This window comes from Dipodomys merriami, unplaced genomic scaffold (genome assembly GCF_024711535.1).
Source record: "Dipodomys merriami isolate MVZ:Mamm:240054 unplaced genomic scaffold, mDipMer1.0.p SCAF_1, whole genome shotgun sequence".
Taxonomy (NCBI): domain Eukaryota; kingdom Metazoa; phylum Chordata; class Mammalia; order Rodentia; family Heteromyidae; genus Dipodomys; species Dipodomys merriami.
This window is the reverse complement of record NW_027202270.1, coordinates 76,338,737-76,359,698: the sequence shown is the minus strand read 5'-3', so window position 1 is coordinate 76,359,698 and position 20,962 is coordinate 76,338,737. Positions and strand designations below refer to the sequence as shown.

Here is a 20,962-nt window from a genome sequence, read left to right as displayed (position 1 = left end):
TGCCCCTCAGTAGATGAATGGATCAAGAAAATGTGGTATATATACACAATGGAATTCTATGCCTCCATCAGAAAGAATGACATTGCCCATTTGTTAGGAAATGGAAAAACTTGGAAAAAATTATATTAAGTGAAGTAAGCCAGGCCCAAAGAAACATAGGTCCCATGGTTTCCCTTATTTGCAATATCTAGTATATGTATGAGTCAAGCGGAAAAAGTCAGATAATGTGAGGTCAGGAAAATGAACCCTTAGATATGTATTTTAATGTTTTTTCTTTCATGCATGTGTTTCTAACGCATTTATAAGATTATCTCTTTGTTGCTTTGTATGTCCCTCCCCCACAGTATAACCCCTGCTTTCACTATATTTGATGTCAGTATAACTTGTGGAGGAGATGGGGAAAAACCAGTTGTTTAAGGATACAGGTGGACCTGTTGCAACAATGAGAAGTACAAGTTGTCATGTCCAAAACGAGCTTTACAACGTCGGTGCGGGGGGGGGGGGGGGGGAGGGGGGGAAGGAGAAGGATTGGGATTGGGATTGGGGGGGAGGGGGGAGGCTGGGAAGGGATGTGAAGGGTAAACCAAAGGAGGAGGGTGCAATGCTTGGTAAGAAATGTACGCATTATCCTGCCCATGTAATTGTAACCCCTCTGTACAGTATGTTCACAAATAAAATAAAATAAAATTAAAAAAAAATTATTCTTTTGCTTCAAGTGGTTCACTTAAAAGAAAAACTGGAAAGTCCAAACTGGTAAGTCAGTCTATACATATTTATTCTTATATGAGATTCTACACAGTTTGTATTTAAGCCAGATTTTCTGCTTTGGAAATAAATGCTCTCTTTGCTGCACCAATATCAAACAGTAAAGCTATTTTTGTAGACATTATAAAAACAAGAATATTTGTAATCATTTTTTAAACATAATTTTATGGGTACTGCTATTATTAAGGTGTTGTATAGAGGGGTTACTATTTCACAATTCAGGTCCATTTGTAACAATTAGAAAAAATCAAGAATATAAGTTTTAGCTTTTAATTTATAATTATCACTTATATTCACTCTTTTACTGTTAATTAAGCAATTCTGTAAGGGTAAAATGCTTAAGATTCTTCTATAAGAATGGCAACTACGTGATCTTTCCACCAGCAGGTATTTACCGAGTTTAGAATGTAGTTTGTACAAAAGAAAACTGTAATACTAATTTTGAAAGAAAAATATAATGAAAACAAGTTTCCAGACTAACTTATATAAAAGGAATCACACTTTGTATGCTAGGGCCTCATTTCACAATCATTATCATAAAATGACTTCAGGAACAAGTAGTCACTTATGTTGACAAAGCATGACCTTTGAAATAAATAGCTGCATAACAAACCTTACAGAATTCTTTTGGATTTTCCAGATTCAAGGAAATATTTTTAAACATACCCGAAATAATTTTAGGAGTTTGGATTTCCACAAAACCCTTGTTAATTAATGTTTCTCGGAAGAGATGGCAGATGCCAGATTGGAGACGGAAGACTGCCTGACTGGTTGATGTCTGTAAGACAGTAACAACATCTAATTAAATCAATCTGACACATTTATTGAGCACTCATCAAGTGTGTTCAGCATTGTTAGAAACCTAAAGGTAAACAGAACTATTATTCCTCTCAACATTTCAAAGTCTAATAGTAGGGGGAAAGACAAAAGCACACAAACATAACACAAAGCAGGTGATAAAACATGCTGGAGTGTAATGACTACATATAATGACATAAAACTATTCTCACTAGAAACCCTTGGTGAGCAGATGCCTTAATTTATAAGAATTATACAAAAGAAAAAATCTTTAATAATTAATAAAACATTCTTACTTCTAAATGCTCTTACATTTTAGTTTTTAAGGTTAACAAACTAAGTGAGATGTACTAATGATTTTTTTTTCACTACAGAGGTTTGAACTTAGAGCCTTTCACTTGCTAAGCAAGTACTCTACTGCTGAGTCACAGCTCTAGCAATTTCCAGCTTATTAATTGCCATGGCAGGGTCTCAAATATTTTTGCCGAGGTTGGCCTCCAATCATGATCCTCTGGACCTCATCTTCCCAAGTACTAGGATTACAGGTGTGAGTCACTGTGCTCCATCGTACTAATACTTACAGCATACAAATACTCCTTTAAGGAAAGTAAGATTTTTAGCACAGAATTAATGAGTGAATAAAACCATGTTCTTTTACTTTAACCATTATCAATAATAATAAATTAACTGCAGATAGTCACAGACAATACAAGAGGTAGGTATCCCATCACACCGATTCCTCAAACGACACACACAAAGTATTTAAAGCAGTATTCTGTCTGGAAAAAAAATCACCTATGTCCTCTTCTTTTCCATTTTTTCTTTCTCAGTTTCTCTGGTCCTGCCATTTTCCTTTATAGACCATTTATAGACAAGAATTATCGGTAGGTCTTGCCTAATAATATTTGAAAAAGGTTATCTCATGACTGGATAGGTGTTGAATAAAATCTGTGACTCAAACAACTAATCTCGCTGTAGACAGCTGAGTTAGTATTGGGACTTCAATAATTTGTCAGGGTTTTCTCATGATTTGTGCACACAAAACATTCTGAATTCAGACAGCAGCGTACTTTGTTTTTTTGTTTTTGTTTTGTTTTTTTTTGGGTCTGGTCGTGGGGCCTGAACTCTGGGCCTGGGCGCTGTCCCTCAGCTCTTCAGCTCAAGGCTAGCGCTCTACCACTTGAGTCACAGCGCCACTTCTGGCTTTTTTCTTTTTGCTTACGTGGTGCTGAGGAATCGAACCCAGGGCCTCATGCATGCAAGGCAAGTGCTCTACCACTTAGCCACCTTCCCAGCCCCAGCAGCGTACTTTGAAAACACATTATTTCACTGTAAAGAATGCTAACAAATAATCTTGAGTTTCTGGAGATCAGGGTTAAAGAAACTCATGCAAACGGGACTTATTAAAGAACATATTTGTAATTCAAACTCAAGAGACAGAAAGAGAAAAATAAATTCCTCACAAAACAATGGAGATTATTTAAAAGATCAATTTGTTAGACTATTTACTCATTCTTTTTTAAAAATGTCTACATTTAAATTAGAAAGATTTGTAGGCCCTGGTGGTTCATGCCTATAATCCTAGCTACTCAGGAGGCTGGGATCTTAAGATCATGGTTCAAAGCCAGCCCGAGCAGGAAAGTCCCCGAGACTCATCTCCAATTAACCACCAGAAAACAGAAATGGCACTGTGGCCGAAAGTGATAGAGCCTTGAGTAAAAGAGCTCAGGGACAGTGCCTAGGCTTGGAGTTCAAGCTCCATGACCACCACCACCAACAAAAAAATGTGGTTTAGGGAAATATCCAATTCAAGTTGAACAATCTGCTTCCAAAATAATAGCAATTTATTTAAAGCAGAAACCGTTTACCTGTATTGATATACATATAGAGACTCCAGTAAAGTATATTCTATAAGAGAGCCACTGAGGGCTGAGAAGGTGGCTCAGTGGTAGAGTGCTTGCCTTGCATGCCTGAGGCCCTGGGTTCCATTCCTCAGCACCACATAAGCAAAAAGAAAAAAGCCGGAAGTGGTGCTGTGGCTCAAGTGGTAGAGCGCTAGCCTTGAGCTGAAGAGCTGAGGGACAGCGCCCAGGCCCAGAGTTCAGACTCCACGACTGGACCCCCCCAAAAAAACAAAAAACAAAAACAACAACAAAAAGAGAGCCACTGAATACATTTTACTGCCACCTGCCTCTTTAAGCTAGCCCAAATAAACTCAATTCAACCTTATATCAAAGGGAAATTAAACTCTGGAAGTGTCACAGTTTACATAGTTTTTTTGGGGGGGTCTGTTGTGAGGCTTGAACTCTGGGCCTGGGCGCTGTTGCTCAGTTCTTTGGCTCAAGGCAAGTGCTCTACTACTTGAGCCAAAGTGCTACTTCTAGTTTTCTGGTGGTTTATTGGAGATAAGAGTCTCACAGGGCTGGGAAGTTGGCTCAGTGGTAGAAGTGCTTGCCTTGCATGCCTGAGGCCCTGGGTTCGATTCCTCAGCACCACATAAGCAAAAAAAAAAAAAAGCCGGAAAGTGGCGCTGTGGCTCAAGTGGTAGAGCACTAGCCTTGAGCTGAAGAGCTGAGGGACAGTGCCCAGGCCCAGAGTTCAGCCCTACGACCAGACCCCCCCCCCAAAAAAAAAAAAAAAAAAAAAAAAAAGAGTCTCACAGACTTTCCTGCCCGGGCTGGCTTTGACCATGATCCTCAAATCTCAGCCTCCTTAGTAGCTAGGATTACAGGCATGAGCCACCAGCACCCCACCAGTTTACTTAGTTTTAAGAGAAGATTAATTATCATGAAAAAGCAAACACTCCTGATGCCAATACCATATTGATATTCCCACTTTTCTTTTTGATTATATAAACGTGTCTTATTATGCATCATTTATAAGGAAAACGAACCTATGCCATACAAGAATAAGCACTGTTTCCAATAACTTCTTCAAGGTACTGTTTGCCAGAAAGACAGCTACACACTTGATTAGACACTGAACAGTTATCCAGATAATTCCAACATTATCTTAAGTTTCTATTTAGCATTTACATGCTGGAAAATATTCTTTAGCAGATTTTCACTTTTAATTTTTAAAAATTTTTATGGATTCATGTACTGAATAAATTAAATAAGCAATGCAATGATATAATAAGCAAATACAAACATTGGATTTTAGATTATTTTTTTTTGGTGCCAGTCCTGGGGTTTGAACTCGGCCTCCGCACTGTACCTGAGCTGTTTTTGCTCAAGGTTAGCACTCTACCACTTGAGCCACAGTGCCACTTCCAGCCTTTTCTGTTTGTGTGGTACTGAGGAATCAAACCCAGGGCTTCATGCATGCTAAGCAAGCACTCTACCACTAAGCCACATTCCAAACCCGATTTTAGATTTTTTTTTTGGTCCGGTTGTGGGGCCTGAAATTTGGGCCTGGGCACTGTCCCTCAGAGCTCTTCAGCTCAAGGCTAGCGCTCTACCACTTGAGCCACAGCGCCACTTCTGGGTTTTTCTGCTGAGGAATCGAACCTAGGGCCTCATGCACACAAGGCAAGCACTCTACTACTGAGCCACCTTTCCAGTCCCACAATTAACTTTCTGGTATCCCTGCCCATCTCTATTTTGGCATAATAAATGAGAAATCATACCCTAAGATCAATGACTCTGTTGTCTAATCTTGTATCCTGATTAACAGTAGCTCTTCCTTCCTAAAAACAAAACAGAACAGAACAGATTTTACTAATGTTTTGAAAACCATATATAGAAGCCATATTTGCTTTTTTTAAAATAATGCATGCATTATAAATGAAAATCTGGGATTGAAAATAATGGCAGAAACAAAGGAAAGGCTAGAGAAGTCAATGTTAAAAGATCAAAGGAATAAAAAGAAGTGAGAATCAACAGGTGTTAATGTTTCTATCTATCCCCTTTTACAATCCCTTCACTCATTATTTCGACATAACTATAGACCTCTATTGTTTACTGGATTTAATCTGTTAGTCCCAGGTTAATAGAACAGATAAAAGACGAAAGATAGTAGCAGTTCTTAAAAGTGTTATCTGGGAATCAGAAGGTTTCTGAGACTCTTTCAGGGGGTTTATGAAGCCAAATCTTTATTTCCATAATATTTTTTGCTGTCATTCTTTCTGAATGTACTGAGTGTACTATCACAACAGAGTGAATTCAGAGGCAATGTGAGAACCTAGTTGGCGTACATGAGATGAGACATTATAAATACTTGTAGATAGATAATATGTCATTCTTCATACTAAATTATTATTTTTTAGTGCTAGTAATCAGGGACTGGGTATTTTCATTCTGTTTTTTCACTCAAGGCTGGCATTCTACACTTGAGTCTTTTTTTTTTTTTTTGTGGTAAGTCTCACCGACTTTGCCCAGGCTGGCTTCAAACCAAGATTCTCAGATCTTAGTTTCCTGATCAGCTAGGATTAAAGGAGTGAGCCACTGACACACAGCTATTTTTTTCTTTTGAAAAACATAAAATTGTATTATTTTTATTACTTATATGAAATTCATACAAATATAATACTTTTATATGATAATTTTAAATAAACGAATAAAATTTGTTTTAGCTTTTTCTTTTTTTGTGTGTGCTGGTACTAGAGCTCGAACTCAGGGCCTTGTACTCTTGCTCAGCTGGCACTCTACCACTTAAGGCTTGTCTCCCATCTGGTGGCTTGTCTCCAGTCTGGTATTTTGCTGATTAACTGGAAATGGAGTTCACAGATTTTTCTGCCTAGGTTAGCTGAAAACCATGATCCTCTAGGTCTCAGCCTCCTGAGCAACTAGCATTTCTAGTACTGTAAATATTGATACACAAAATGAAGACTGAGGGCAGAAGGTGTTTCAATATTTTTAAGCATAAAAGGGATCTTGAGAACAAAAGTTTGAGAACTGCTGGTGTCAGTTAATTTTTGTGGAGGTAGGGATCCAACACAAGCCCATGGCATGCTAGACAAACATTCTACACTGAAGTCACATCCCTAGCCTCTGAAGAGTAAATTTAAATAAAAACAATTCAAATCAATTCACAGGAACACTTAACCCAAAAGTAGGACATCATGGTTTCAACATTTTGCAAACTATACAGAAGAAGCATAATTCATTAATATAAATCTTACCTCTTCTCCTTCCACCTCAGGCCTAATGGCATCATCCAGCTGCAGGGGCAAGCGAGGTTCAGCCAAACTGATGACATAAATCTAGAAGAGAAAAATTGCAAAAAATAATCAGAAGCACACACAATCTGGCATGTGTTGCTTAAAAAACAATCTACAGTTGACTTAAACATGAAGCAGTATTTTCATGTATCTTGAACTGAAACTACTTGCTGAAATCAAAGAAGAAGATCTGCATTTTTCACCTATAAAATGAGGCTATTTTTGACTGCTCTAAGGGTTGTCAAAAGTAAAATAGCATACATACAAATACTTTATCCTAAAGTACATACCAATATAATAAGGGGCTGGCTGTATCATACAAAAGCTGATTTTAGAAAAATCAGTCTCAGGGCTGGGAAGTTGGCTCAGTGGTAGAGTGCTTGCCTTACATGCATGAGGCCCTGGGTTCGATTCCTCAGCACCATATAAGCAGAAAAAAGCCAGAAGTGACACTGTAGCTCAAGTGGTAGAGCACTAGCCTTGAGCTGAAGAGCTGAGGGACAGTGCCCAGGCCCAGAGTTCAGCCCCCACGACCGACAAAAAAAAAAAAAAAATCAGTGTCAGAACTTCAATCAAAATGTGGTTTGCTCTAAGAATCAAACCTTTAAAATTTTCTCTTTCTCAAAAAAAAAAAAAAAAGCCTCTTTCTCTAGCACACACCCACCATATTTTTTTTTGGATGCTAGTGACTGAATCCAGGGCTTTGAGCATGCTAAGCACAAAGGTATATTTCTAGTCCTCACAATTTTATTTTATTTTTTGTTGGTCATGGGGCTTGAACACTGTCCCTCAGCTCTCTTCAGCTCAAGGCGAGCACTCTACTGCTTGAGCCACAGCGCCATGTCCAAGTCCTCACAATTTTATATTTTACCTTCTGAACATGTAACTCAACATCTTGCTGTGTACAGCTTCCAATTTTCTGATTCACTTTTCTCACAACACCTTCTACATCTATGATGCTTTCTTTGTTGATGCTGTCAAGAAAAACAACAACCTCAACTTTAATAATCTTATTAGAAGTGTCAGAACTCATTTTATGTTTAAACAGTAAAGGCTGTTGAATATATCAAACTTCTCTTTAATAGTATCCACTCAAGATCAAGGCAGCCTGTTTAACCTACTTACAATAAGCTATTACGGGACATGCATTGTGAGATTCCTTATAGAGATGATTTTTTTTTCATGCTATAATTTGTAACCATTTATAGATTCTCAGGACATAAAAGGCAATAGAACCAATTGAATTGTGAAAAGTAGTAAAGTCTTTGAATTATTTATTAAAGAACATTTTCCGTCCTATTCTTGAGATTCACTAAGATCAGCATTTTCTATAACGAGAAACATTGGCTTCAATAAATGCAATTACTGGTAAGTAATGGAATTAAATAATAGAAGAAGGTCAACTGAAAAGATTTCAAGGTAATAAAAGGACATTAGGGTGTTGCTCTGCAATTAAATCCCTATTGCCTGTAGTTTCTGAGCATACTTTGTCACTGCACTCATGACAGACTACTAGATTGTGTATTCCAACTTAAAAGGATTACTATTTAAACCTTAATATCTGATGAGTGAAAAGTAATGCATCTCTTGGGAAGTATACTCTTTATACCAGACACTAAAATTCTGAAATATAAAATATTATTTATGCTTACTAGACATTCAATTGTTTTTTGATTTCTAATATATAACCAAGGAAGAAAAAATGCAGATTGCACTAGTTTTTTTTGGGGGGAGGTCAGTTGGGGGCTTGAATTGTGGGGCTGGGCGCGGTCCCTCAGCTCTTCAGCTCAAGGCAAGCACTCTACCACTTGAGCCACTGTGCTACTTCTAGTTTTCTGGTGCTTAATTGGAGATTAAGAGTCTCACGGACTTTCTTGCCCAAGCTGGCTTTGAACTGCAATCCTCAGATTTTAGCCTCCTTAGTAGCTAGGATTACAGGTGTGAGCTACTGGCGCCTGGCTAGTTTTGCTTTTGTGTATATTCTTATACTAACAGAATGTGCTACAACGTATTAATGAGGTGGGAAGGGGCCGGAGGCATGGCTCAGTTGGTAGAGCACTAGTCAATGAACAAAAACATCAGGTTCTGAGTTCCAGTCCTAGTCTCAGACCTAGTATCAAGACCTACACTCAGACTAAACTTCCATGGAAAAATTCTATTCTTTGTGTCAAGGAATTGGATTGTTAGTAGTTTTGGTGCCATTAAAACATTCTAGAAATCCAACACTGTTTAATTTACACTGGAGGTTACCATAGTATTTTAATAAACATTTAACTCAGGTTAGAATCAAAATGAAGCATTTAGGTATGGCTGCTAAATAAGAAAAATTCTCATTTTGTTTACTGTACTGCCTAGAATTCTTTATCACCAACTACCTTGTAAAAATAAAAATCCAACAGTACACGTATCATATAACTCTCTTAAGTCTCTTAAAACTCCTACTAGAACTATCAGTGAATGTTTAACTAAAACCTTGTGTATTGAAGAAACATTTTTTTTTGGCAAAAGTAGTTGGCCAACTAAGATAAGACTCCTCTGAGACTTGAGAGGATCAGTGGGCTCCAGTTTACTGTTAACAGGGCATTCTAATAATACTGGCAAACTAGTCTCAACTGAGTGTCTTTAGTGTGACTGCTACCTCTCAATTACCTCACCCATTTGCACAACTAAACCTGATGCTTGAATAAATAATTCAAGCCTTGCAAATTCTACTGTTTCACATGACATGAGGTATTCTTTTCCTTATCAAGTAATGTGCCCTATCCCCTACTAAAGTTCCAATCTGACTACCTTTCTACTATGACCCCTCTCCCTTCCCCTCCAGACTACTTACTTTATTTTACCCCTTCTGATGTCCTTGTAGAAGGCATTTGGTAGAACTGTGGACCTTCCGTTGTCAGATAATTTTCTTCAACTCAACTTCAATACATCTACTTTTTTTTTTGTGTGGGTACAGGGCCTGAACTCTGGGCTTGAGCTCTTCAGCTCAAGGCTAGCACTCTACCACTGAGCCACCGTGCTGCTTTCTGATTTTTCTGCTTATATGGTGCTGAGGAATTGAACCCAGGGCTTCATATATGCAAGGCAAACACTCTACCATTGAGCCACCTTCCCAGCCCCAATACATCTACTCTTAAGAATTGGATTCCATACTATTTTCCTTTCAGAAGAAGCTGGTAATTCTACCTATTTGGGATGTGGAGAACAGAAGAGATGGTTCAAGGTCAGCCTACCCAGTCTTAAAAGTCTGTGAGATACCAACTCAAGTAATAGCTGGGCATGATGGTGCATATCTGTTAACTCAGCTCTGGGAGAAGCACAATGACTGGATTCAGTGCTGAATGCCTGTCATCCTCAGCAATAAGGGAGAACTCAGGGGGATTGCAGGTATGAAATGAGACCCTACTTTGAAAATAATCAATGCAAAAAGGAGCTGGAGACTTAGTTCAAGTGAAAGAATACCTGCCAAGAAGTGTGACCCTACCACCCACTGTACTCCCTCCAAAAAACAAAACAAAACATGGCCATGGCTGACTAGAAATTCAATGAAAGAAAAATCTTTGGGCTGGGAAGGTGGTTCAGTGGTAGAGCGCTTGCCTTGCATGCCCGAGGCCCTGGGTTCGATTCCTCAGCACCATGTAAGCAGAAAAAAAAGCCGGAAGTGGTGCTGTGGCTCAAGTGGTAGAGCACTAGCCTTGAGGTGAAGAGCTGAGGGACAGCGCCCAGGCCCAGAGTTCAGGCCCATGACCGGACCCCCAAAAAAAGAAAAATTTTCTTTCTTCCTCAGAAGTACTAGATGACTTTTTATTTTTTAATTTTGAGTGATTTAGTTCTAATACATCTATACATCCAAATCTATTTGTTGAAATGAGAGGATTCAAAAGAAAAAAAAAAACATTAAAAAGTACTACAAATAAAGAGATTTGTGATTAGGCACCAGTGGCTCACACCTATAATCCTACCTACTCAGAATACTGAGTTTTGAGGCTCAAGGTAAGAAGCCAGCCTGGGCAGGATTCATATCTCCAATTAATCATCAAAGAGCTGAAAGTATAGTTGTGGTTCAAGTGGCAGAACACTAGGCTTGAGCACAAAAACTCAGGGACAGTGTTAGGCCCTGAGTTCAAGCCCCATAAAAGATTTGTGAAAAGGGTCAGGCTAAAACTCATTTGCTAGAATTAGTAAAAGGTTTCTAGGAACTGATGGCTTAACCCTATAGTCCTAGCTATATGGGAAGCTGAGATTTGAGAATTACAGTGTTCAAAGGAACCCTGGGTAGATAAATCTGAGAGACTCTTTTATTTCCCATCAACCATCAAACAGCAGAAAGGAGAGCTGTGGCCTAAGTGGTAGAGTACCAGCAATGTGCAAAAAAAATGTGAGGCCTTGAATTCAAATCCCAGTACTGGCACAAACAAACAGAACTATAAAAGGCTAGGGTTTTTCATATGTGTGCATATGTATATAAACAGACACAATTTGATAGGAATACTTGAGAACATTGCTGCCAGAAAGATGAAATTTTACTTTATAGAAATATGGTCTAATTAATTTTTTCACTGACTTACAATGAAAACGGCTTCTACTAAGGCCATATTTTGGAGAAAAAAAAAGTTGTATCTAACAGAAAGTTTGGGTTTTTATAGAGGAAATAACAGAGAAAAAGAAATCCATGATGAAAAGCAGAGGAACTCCTCAGAACTATTTTATTACAGGAGAAATAGAAGAAAATTAAACACATCTTTTTAAGAGCTAAGTCAGCTATTTTTATTCTTTATTACCTTGATGAAATACATTATCACTGGATTGTGTTTCATACTTCTTTAATTTCCCAACCACCTTTTTCTAATTCCATATAATTAATCACTAGCCAATAGGATAAATTAGTATACATGGGGAATTGTCAGCCACCAATGTAATAGTTAAGTTCTAACTAAAGTGTTTTTATTATTTTTTTATTGTTATTTTTGTCAGTTATGGGGCCTCAACTCTGGGTCTAGGCACTGTCCCTCAGCTCTTCAGCTCAAGGCTAGCGCTCTACCACTTGACCACAGCACCACTTCCAGCTTTTTTTGGCTTATATGGTGCGGAGGAATCAAACCCAGCACCTCGTGCATGCAAGGCAAGCACTTTACCACTGAGCCAACTTCCCAGCTCCTAAAGTTGTTTTTATAGAATAAAAATCACAAAAATACCATTCTTTACATTAAAAAAAATTAATACATGGGTTGGGTGCTTATAATACATGCCTGTAATCCTTGCTAATCAGAAGGCGAAGAGTTGGGTAATTATGGCTCAACTCCAGTGAGACTGTCTCCAAAATAAACAGAAAGAGCAGGGCTGAAGGAGGCCTGGCTCAAATTGTAGAGCACCAGCTGAACAAGTAATTCAAAATAAACCGAAACAGTAGAGGTGGAAGCATGGCCCAAGTTGTAGGGCACTAGGTAAACAAGCAAGCCTAGTGAGTGTAAGTCCTCAGGATCAAACCCCAGTACCACCAAGAAAAAACCCTTTGAAGCCAGGTGCCAGTTGCTAACACCTGTAATTCTATCAGGAAGCTGAGATCTGAGGATTGGTTTAAAGCCAGCCCAGGCAAGAAAGTCTGTGAAACTCCATCTCCAATAAACCAACAAAAAGCTGGAAGTGGAGCTGCAGCTGAAGTGGTAAAGTACCAGCCTTAAGCAAAAAAGTCAAGCAAAAGCACAAAGCCCTGAGTACAAGCCCTAGTACCTGTACCCCACCTGCCCCCTCAATATATACATATATATATTAAATATATATAATAAAATTTAAAAAACCCTTAAGTTCAAAGCTATCATATGATCATAAGGATTTTGAAGCAATACAAAGTTTACTTGTACTTTATCAAATACACACTAAAAATTTTCAATGTATATTTTGCATTGTGAAAGGATTAGAAAGAACACAGCTGTCCTTTGCTATCTATCCATGGAGACTGGTTCCCTGACACTCCTCCCCACCAAACTGCAGATGCTCAAATCCCTTACATGCCCCTAGGGCATAGCATTTGCCTATAATGTATCCATATCCTGCCCTATAGTCTAAATAATCTGTAGATTACTTATATTATGTAATACAAAGCTAATTTTATATAAATACTTGTTATACCACTTTAGAGAATAATGACAAGGGAGTAAAAAATCTTTATGTTTTACATGTCCAGTACAGATATAACATTTTTGCAAAATTTTTGATATGTGGTTGGCTGAATCAATGAATGCAGAACCCAGGAGAGCTGACTGTGCAGAATTATGAAAAACAGAGTTTATTTCCTAACAAATGTGACAGAATTTATTCATTTGTCCAATGTTCTTTTAAGCAACTAATTCAGGGAAAAGGTAGCAGTTATAAACACACAATTCAAAAGTAGCACTGTTCAAAGATAATTATAGAACTAGAATTAACTAATTAATTTTGCAATTCAACGGCTTCAGGTTAACCATACCTCCCCCAGCCATATGGCCAGTCCTCTTGGCTTGTCCTCACTATATAGCCCAGGCTGGCCTTGAACTCATGATCCTCCTGCTTTAGTTTCCTGAGTGCTGAGATTACAGGTGAGCACCATTACGCCCAGACACTTGTCTATTTTCTGTGGGCTAGTTTATTAAAATATGATAATCTCAAAGCAGTTAATCATGCAAAGTAAAATGAAACTGCTTATGAGGATACTAGAATTAGCGCTTTTTATGCTGCAATCTTTAGAAACTTCATGTGCCAGAGGTGACATGTGACCTGAAATACAATATAAGTGATATGTCCTTTGCTAGCCTACAAATTAACCATATAAAGACTCATATTCTTTCTCGTTCTTGGATAAAAGACAGGAAAGAAAAGATGATGGTAAGAGGGAGAGAGGGACAATGGAAAGAAGAGTGGTTATTTTTTTTCCTTGACGGGTCACTAAAAAAAATTATACCTTGAAGACCATTAGGGTTGAGAATAAAACTCATAATCACTGAGCAAAAGGCTATTGTTGGAGCACAGAAGTCAGGTGAAAAAACATTTAATGGTATATACACTAGCCAGAGGCTATCATATTGCATATGAATATGGAGAAATATATGTTTACTGGTACAATGTCCCAGTGCGAGGTATTAATAACTTTGGAAGGTATTCCTTGAATATAGAGCAGAGGAAAAATGACCATTCGTTCTTAGGATTTCCAGCTTTTTTTATGTTTTGGTGGTGTTGGGCCTTGAACTTAATGCAGCTAGTCAAGTACTTAACTACTGAACTACATCCCTGGTATTTAAGTTGTTTTTTTTTTTTGGTTCCGGTCGTGGGGCCTGAACTGTGGGCCTGGGCGCTGTCCCTCAGCTCTTCAGCTCAAGGCTAACACTCTACCACTTGAGCCACAGCGCCACTTCCGGCTTTTTTCTTTATGCTTATGTGGTGCTGAGGAATTGAACCCAGGGTCTCAGGCATGCAAGGCAAGCGCTCTACCACTGAGCCACCTTCCCAGCCCCTTTAAGTTATTTTTGAAAAAGAGTATTTCAAAGATATTGTTTTACAAACTTACTTTTTTAATTATAAAAGAACATACTTACTTTTCAATTCAGAACTCAAATGTTAATTCAATCATTTTTCTATAGGCACTGTTTTCTATTCAGCCCATATTTCTTCACATTTTCTCTCTATATGGAATGCTTTAAAAAACTTCGTGCCACTCCTCTGTGGTAATACTTACTTTGTATTTTTTTTTAATGCTTAAGAAACTAATAACATTTACTTTTACAATTCAAATGGAAATGTTTTGGTTTTTTTGGTCAGTCATGGGGATTGAACTCTGGGCCTGGGTGCTGTCCCGAGCTCTTCAGCTCAAGGCAATTGCTCTGCCACTTGAGCCATGAGCACTTCTGGTTTTCTTGTGGTTAATTGTAGAAAAGAGTCTCAGATTTTCTTGCCCAGACTGGCTTTGAACCTTGATCCTCAGATCTCAGCCTTCTGAGTAGCTGGGATTTCAGGCATGAGCCACCAGCACTTGGCTCAAATGGAAGTTTTTGTTTTTGTCAGTCATGGGCCTCGAACTCTTGTCCTGAGTACTGTTCCTGAGCCCCATTTTTACTCAAGGCTAGTGATCTACCTCTTGAGACACAATGCCACTTCTGGCTTTTTCTGTGAACAATTAGAAGAGTCTCTCGAGTTTTCCTGCCTGGGCTGGCTTTGAATCGCAATCCTCAGATCTGAGCCTACTAAGTAGCTAGTATTACAAATAAGAGCTACCTGTGCCCAACTAAATGGAAGTAGTTTTATTATATAAATCTCATTATTCTATAAATCCCATTATTGCTTAGCAATTTGGTGTTTTACAAATACCAAAAAGTTAAGTATTCTCACCATTTTACAGGTGAAAAAACAGAGACTCTTAAGAGGTTAAATAATTACCTTACCATTACATAGTCAAGTAAGATTACTTACTAACTATTGCAACAGACAGGTCTGTTAAAATTCTCAAATTAAGGGCTGGGAAGGTGGCTCAGTGGTAGAGCGCTTGCCTTGCATGCTCAAGGCCCTGGGTTCGATTCCTCAGCACCACATAAGCAAAAAGAAAAAAGCCGGAAGTGGCGCTGTGGCTCAAGTGGTAGAGCACTAGCCTTGAGCTGAAGAGCTGAGGGACAGTGCCCAGGCCCAGAGTTCAGGCCCCACGACCGGACAAAAAAAAAAAAAAAAAAAAAAATTCTCAAATTAACACTTCTATTGCCAGTTTCAGAGGGAAAAAAAAAGCAGCAGAATTTTATACCAAACAATAGGAAGTAATTATTTGAAGTTATATTTAACCAACAAGAATGAATCCCATAATCTGGGATTTTTTTTTTTGGACACTAGGTTTTGACTTACTTTTTACATCTTTTAGTTTAACTTGTGAAACGTCTCAGCTTGTGTAGGTTTTGTTTGTTTTAGCATTTTTATCTGCCACGGATTCTCTGGAGGTGTGGTAAAGCTAATGGATCTTACATCAGAATATATATATATATTCTGGCAGTACTGTACTGGGGTCTGAACTTAGGGCCTCACACTTGCTAGGTGAGGAATCTACCGCTTGAGTCACACACTTAGCTTTAGACGTTGGTTTTTGGTTTTTTTTTGGTCAGTCATGGGTCTTGAACTCTGGGCCTGAGCTCTTTACCACTTGAGTCACAGTGCTACTTCCAGTTTACTGGTGTCTTACTGGAGATAAGAATTTCACAGCTTTTCCTGTTCAGGCTGGCTCTGTACCTCTATCTTCAGATCTCAGCCTCCTGAGTAGCTAGGATTATAGGCAAAAGCCATGGGTACCTGGCTTACATTGACTTTTATAGCTGTTTCTTTTCTAATAGATGAATATCCTGTTGCAACAGAGAGGTTTAAGTCATGCAGATGCTAGTATTTAAGCAGTACCAACATTCAGTAATGTCCATATGGATACTGCTTTCCTTCAAAACTTCAACTCTAGATAAATACCTGCTCCTACCATAGAACCTATAACATGTCTCCGGATATAGTATTTACCGCTCTTTCCCTTTTCCTAAAATTAAGTTTTCATTTGTATAACCCCAGCTTAGCAGATTGCCTGGGATTATTTTTCTAAGTCAATGAGGCTTCTGAATATTCTTGCTACTTTCTGATCAATTAGCTAATGTAACAAACTGAAAATTTAACTAACCAACTAGTGAAATAACATTTAGGTGCAATTGCTTAGAAAAGAAAATAAACAAAACTAGCATGTAGCTAGGTGACTAATCATTAGAGTATGACTTACCATTGTGGTTAACTTACTTAACCACAATGACTAATAGGATATGTAGTAAAATCTTAAAATATGTATAAATAATAGTACTGAATAACCCTTATTTTCAGAATAAAAAAATCCTGTGTTTGAAATATCAGATTATATGAACAAGTAAATAGCAATGTATGATTTTTAACTTTAAAAATTACTATCCACATTAGCAATAGTCATTTTAACATCAGTCTCATAAAGTTTTTTTTTTTTTTTTTGGATCCAGTCGAGGGGCCTGAACTCTGGGCCTGGGCACTGTCCCTCAGCTCTTTCAGCTCAAGGCTAGCGCTCTACCACTTGAGCCACAGCGCCACTTCTGGCTTTTTTCTTTTTGCTTATGTGGTGCTGGGGAATTGAACCCAGGGCCTCATGCATGCAAGGCAAGCGCTCTACCACTGAGCCACCTTCCCAGCCCCAGTCTCATAAAGTTTTAACAATTTATGTTTACATATTAATCACTGTCCTCTATAGCAGTCAATACTGAAAGGCCTCAGGGCTTACACCCAGTAATCCTAGCTAGTCAGGAGATTGAAATCCGAGGATCTCAGTTTGAAGCTAGGCCAGGCAGGAAAGTCCATGAAACTCTTGATCTTCAATTAATCAAGAAAATGCTGGAAGGAGCTGTTGCTCAATTGGTAGAATGCTAACCCAAAAGCTCAGGGACCAGATCCCAAGTTCAGAATTCAAGCTCTAGGACCAGTGCTTGCCCCCCCCCCCCCCCCCAAGCCAACTTTTTATGACCATAAACTAATCACTGACTTTTTGGTCAGTCATGGGGCTTGAAAACTGGGCCTGGGCACTGTCCCTGAGCTCTTCTGCTCAATGCTTGCGCTCTATGACTTTGAGCCACAGCACAACTTCTGGTTTTCTGGAGGTTAACTGGGTCTCAAAATTTCCTGCCCCATCTGGCATTGAGCCACAATCCTCAGATCTCAGTCTCCTGAGTAGCTAACAAGGATAACAGGCATGAGCCACCAGCACCCAGGGAATCACTGACTTTTAAATGGTACTAAATGAAAAATCATTTTAGAAAGAAAAAATAGCTGAGCACCAGTAGCTCATAACTGTAATCCTAGCTACTCAGGAGGCTGAGATCTAGGATCACAGTTCAAAGCCATGCAGGCAGGAAAGTCCATGAGACTCCCATCTCCAATAAACTATTCAGAAAAACCCAGATGCAGTGCTATGTCTCAAGTGGAAGAGTATTAGCCTTGAGCAAAAGGATCTCAGAGGCAGAGCTCAGGCCCAGAGTTCAAAGCTCCAGGACTGGAGAAAGAAAAGAAAAGAAAAGGAAAGGAAAGGAAAGGAAAAGGAGAGAGAGAGAGAGAGAGAGAGAGAGAGAGAGAGAGAGAGAGAGAGAGAGAGAGAGAGAGAGAGAGAGAACTAGAGAGAGAGAGAGAAAGAGAGAAAGAAAGAGAGAAAAAAGGGATTAACTTCTTGTCTTAAATCAGGTAAATGTCAACTCAAGATGTGATCCAGAAATACAAGCAAACCTGTGAAACTACCACAGAAAAATTTAATTTAAAGATATAAATATATTCCTATCCACTTCATATATACAACTATGAATCTTTTCATTCTGGTGCAGATACTGTAGAGCCTAATGCTCTTGCTCTCAGTTAACACTACCACTGGAACCCTATCTACAGTCCAAGAAATTTATTAGATATATAAACCTCCCTAAGAAATCCATTCAGTTGCTTCATTTCTAGATGTATTCAGCCATGAGAAAATTGATCTTACCAACAAATAGATGAAAATGATGTGTTGAAGAGTCTGGTGACATTTAATTAGTGAGCCATTTTGGATAAGTATACTGATAAAGTATATCTACCTAGGACATGTTTCTGCCTCTCCCAACTAGTTTTAAACTTCAATCTTTCTTCTTAAAGAAAAAACTCAAAAGCTAAAAGTTTCTAACATTACTGCCTTGTTTGTAAAGCAAAAGATAACTCAAGATTTAATATTTAGAGTAAATACTAAGAGTCTATCTACTTAAGATATTGAAACTGATCTCATATTTTGCTTTTTAAATTATTAGAAACTCCAGCTGAAACAAATTTTGTTTTTTTGGGGGGGCCAGTTGTGGGGCTTGAACTTTGGGCCTGAGCGCTGTCTCTGAGCTATTTAGCTCAAGGCTAGTGCTTGACCACTTGAGCTGCAGTACCACTTCTGGCTTTCTGGTGGTTAACTGGAGATAAGAGTCTCATGAACTTTCTACCTGGGCTGGCTGTGAACCACAATTCTCAGATCTCAGCCTCCTGAGTAGCCAGGATTAGAGATGTGAGCCACCAGCACCTGGCTTGATTTTATATATATATATATATATATATTTTTTTTTTTGTCAGTTGTGGGGCTTGAACTCTGGGCTTGGGTGCTGTTCCTGCATTCTTCAGCTCAAGACTAGCACTCTACCACTTGAACCACAGCATCACTTCTGGCTTTTTCTGCTTATGTGGAGCTGAGGAATTGAACCCAGGGCCTGGTGCATGCAAGGCAAGCACTCTACCACTTAGCCACCTTTCCAGCCCTATAATGAATTTTAATTGCAGATTAAATTTCTTTTTTAATTTTTTTAATTGTGAAAATACTGTACAGAGGGGTTACAATTACATGGGCAAGATAATGAGTACATTTCTTATCAAGCACTGTAGCCTCCTCCTTTGTTTCCCCTTCCCATTCCATCCTCCCCCTCAACCCTTCTCTCCCCGCTGACCAAAGTTGTAAAGTTCATTTTCGACATACAACTGTACGTCTCATTGTTGCAATGGGTCCACCTGTATCCCTATTTAAATGATTTGTTTTTTCCCTTCCCCTCCACAAATTATAACAACATCAAATACAGTGAAAGCAGGGGTTATACTGGGGGGGAGGGACATACAAAGCAACAAAGAAATAATCTTATAAATGTGTTAGAAATAATCGCATGAAAGAAAAAAAACATTTGAATATGTATCTTAGGGTTCATTTCCCTAACATCAAACGCCAGCTCTGGCCCAAAGGTCTGTGAGACTCTTATCTCCAATAAACCCCTAGAAAACTGGAAGTGTTGTGGCTCAAGCAGTAGAGCGCTCGCCTTGAGCTGAAGAGCTGAGGGACAGCGCCCATGCCCAGTGGTCAAGCCCAAGACTGACAAAAAAAAAAAGCTAAGTGAGAAGTATGCACTATTCAATAGGCCACAGGATTCTAAAACTACTAAATTCCAGGGGCCTTAAGTGTTCATGTAAATTAGCATTATCTTATTACTTGAGTGTCTACAAATATAAAGCTAGTATAAAATGTTTACAACTATAGCTCTTAACTTGAAAGTCAAAGTGATTGATTTTGGGTCTGGTCGTGGGGTCTGAACTCTGGGCCTGGGAGCTGTCCCTCAGCTCTTCAGCTCAAGACTAGCCTATAATCCTAGCTACTCAGGAGGCTGAGATCTGAGGAGGTCTGTGAGACTCCTATCTCCAATAAACTCCTAGAAAACTGGAAGTGGCTCTGTGGCTTAAGCCGTAGAGTGCTTGCCTTGAGCTGAAGAGCCCAGGGACAGTGCCCAAGCCCAGAGTTCAAGCCCTATCACTGACAAAAAAAAAAAAAAAAAAAAAAGGAAAAAATAAAATTTACAATATTAAAATTCTATAAAACCAAGTTGCTGAAATCTGGTTTACCATATAAAAGTGTAGCTTCAGCACCAGCTCTATATTTAATGTGTTTCAGTAGTTGGCTTCAATGCTAGTAATATGAAGGATGCCTGTTTGTAATTATGTATAACATTAACCCTGAAGTTGGTTCAGGATAATTTGACTCCATAATTAACCAAAATTCTGCAAAGAACAATCCAATAATGACAATTTAAATAATTATCAGCTGGTAATTTTATAGAACTATATAATTCAAGTGAAAAGTTAATATTGTAGCATTGATAACTGAAATTTGCATAAAATGGTTTATCAACTACTTATTGATAAACTGGGTACAGACTCTTTTTTTAAAAAGGATTTTGTAATATGGTTAATAAGTGAATATCTTTTTTTTTTTTTTTTGTCAGTTGTGGGGCCTGAACTCTGGGCCTGGGTGCTGTCCCTCAGCTCTTTAGCTGTAGACTAGCGCTCTATCACTTGAGCCTCAGCCCCACTTCCTGCTTTTACTGTTTATGTGGTGCTGAGGAATCGAACCGAGGGCCTCATACATGCAAGGCAAGCACTCTACCACTGAGCCAACTTCCCAGCTCCGTAAGTGAGTATCACTTATGGTTATAAAAATTCTTTCATCTGTTTCCTAGGTAATTTCTTTCAGTTATTTATGATTCAACAGTAAATTTACCTTAGATTCTTATTTTACAAATTTTAGCTTATCAAACATGACTTCAAAGACAAATATACACAAAAGCTACCTTAATCTTCAATTTCACAATGGAGCCAATGCACACTCACTTTAAATAAAATCACTGTTTTAAGCAAGGCATGATGGTT

At 38.5% G+C, this 20,962-nt stretch overlaps 1 protein-coding gene across 1 annotated transcript in view; it reads right to left on the bottom strand.

Annotated features, from left to right (window-relative positions):
- Positions 1–20,962, bottom strand: part of Dars1 (aspartyl-tRNA synthetase 1) — a 54,959-nt gene that overhangs the window by 17,711 nt on the left and 16,286 nt on the right. The window contains exons 5-8 of the mRNA XM_070023862.1: positions 7,596–7,698; positions 6,686–6,766; positions 5,192–5,251; positions 1,432–1,543 (exon numbers count right to left, since the gene is read on the bottom strand). Coding sequence (XP_069879963.1) covers positions 1,432–1,543; positions 5,192–5,251; positions 6,686–6,766; positions 7,596–7,698 — 356 coding nt within the window. The remainder of the gene's footprint in view (positions 1–1,431; positions 1,544–5,191; positions 5,252–6,685; positions 6,767–7,595; positions 7,699–20,962) is intronic.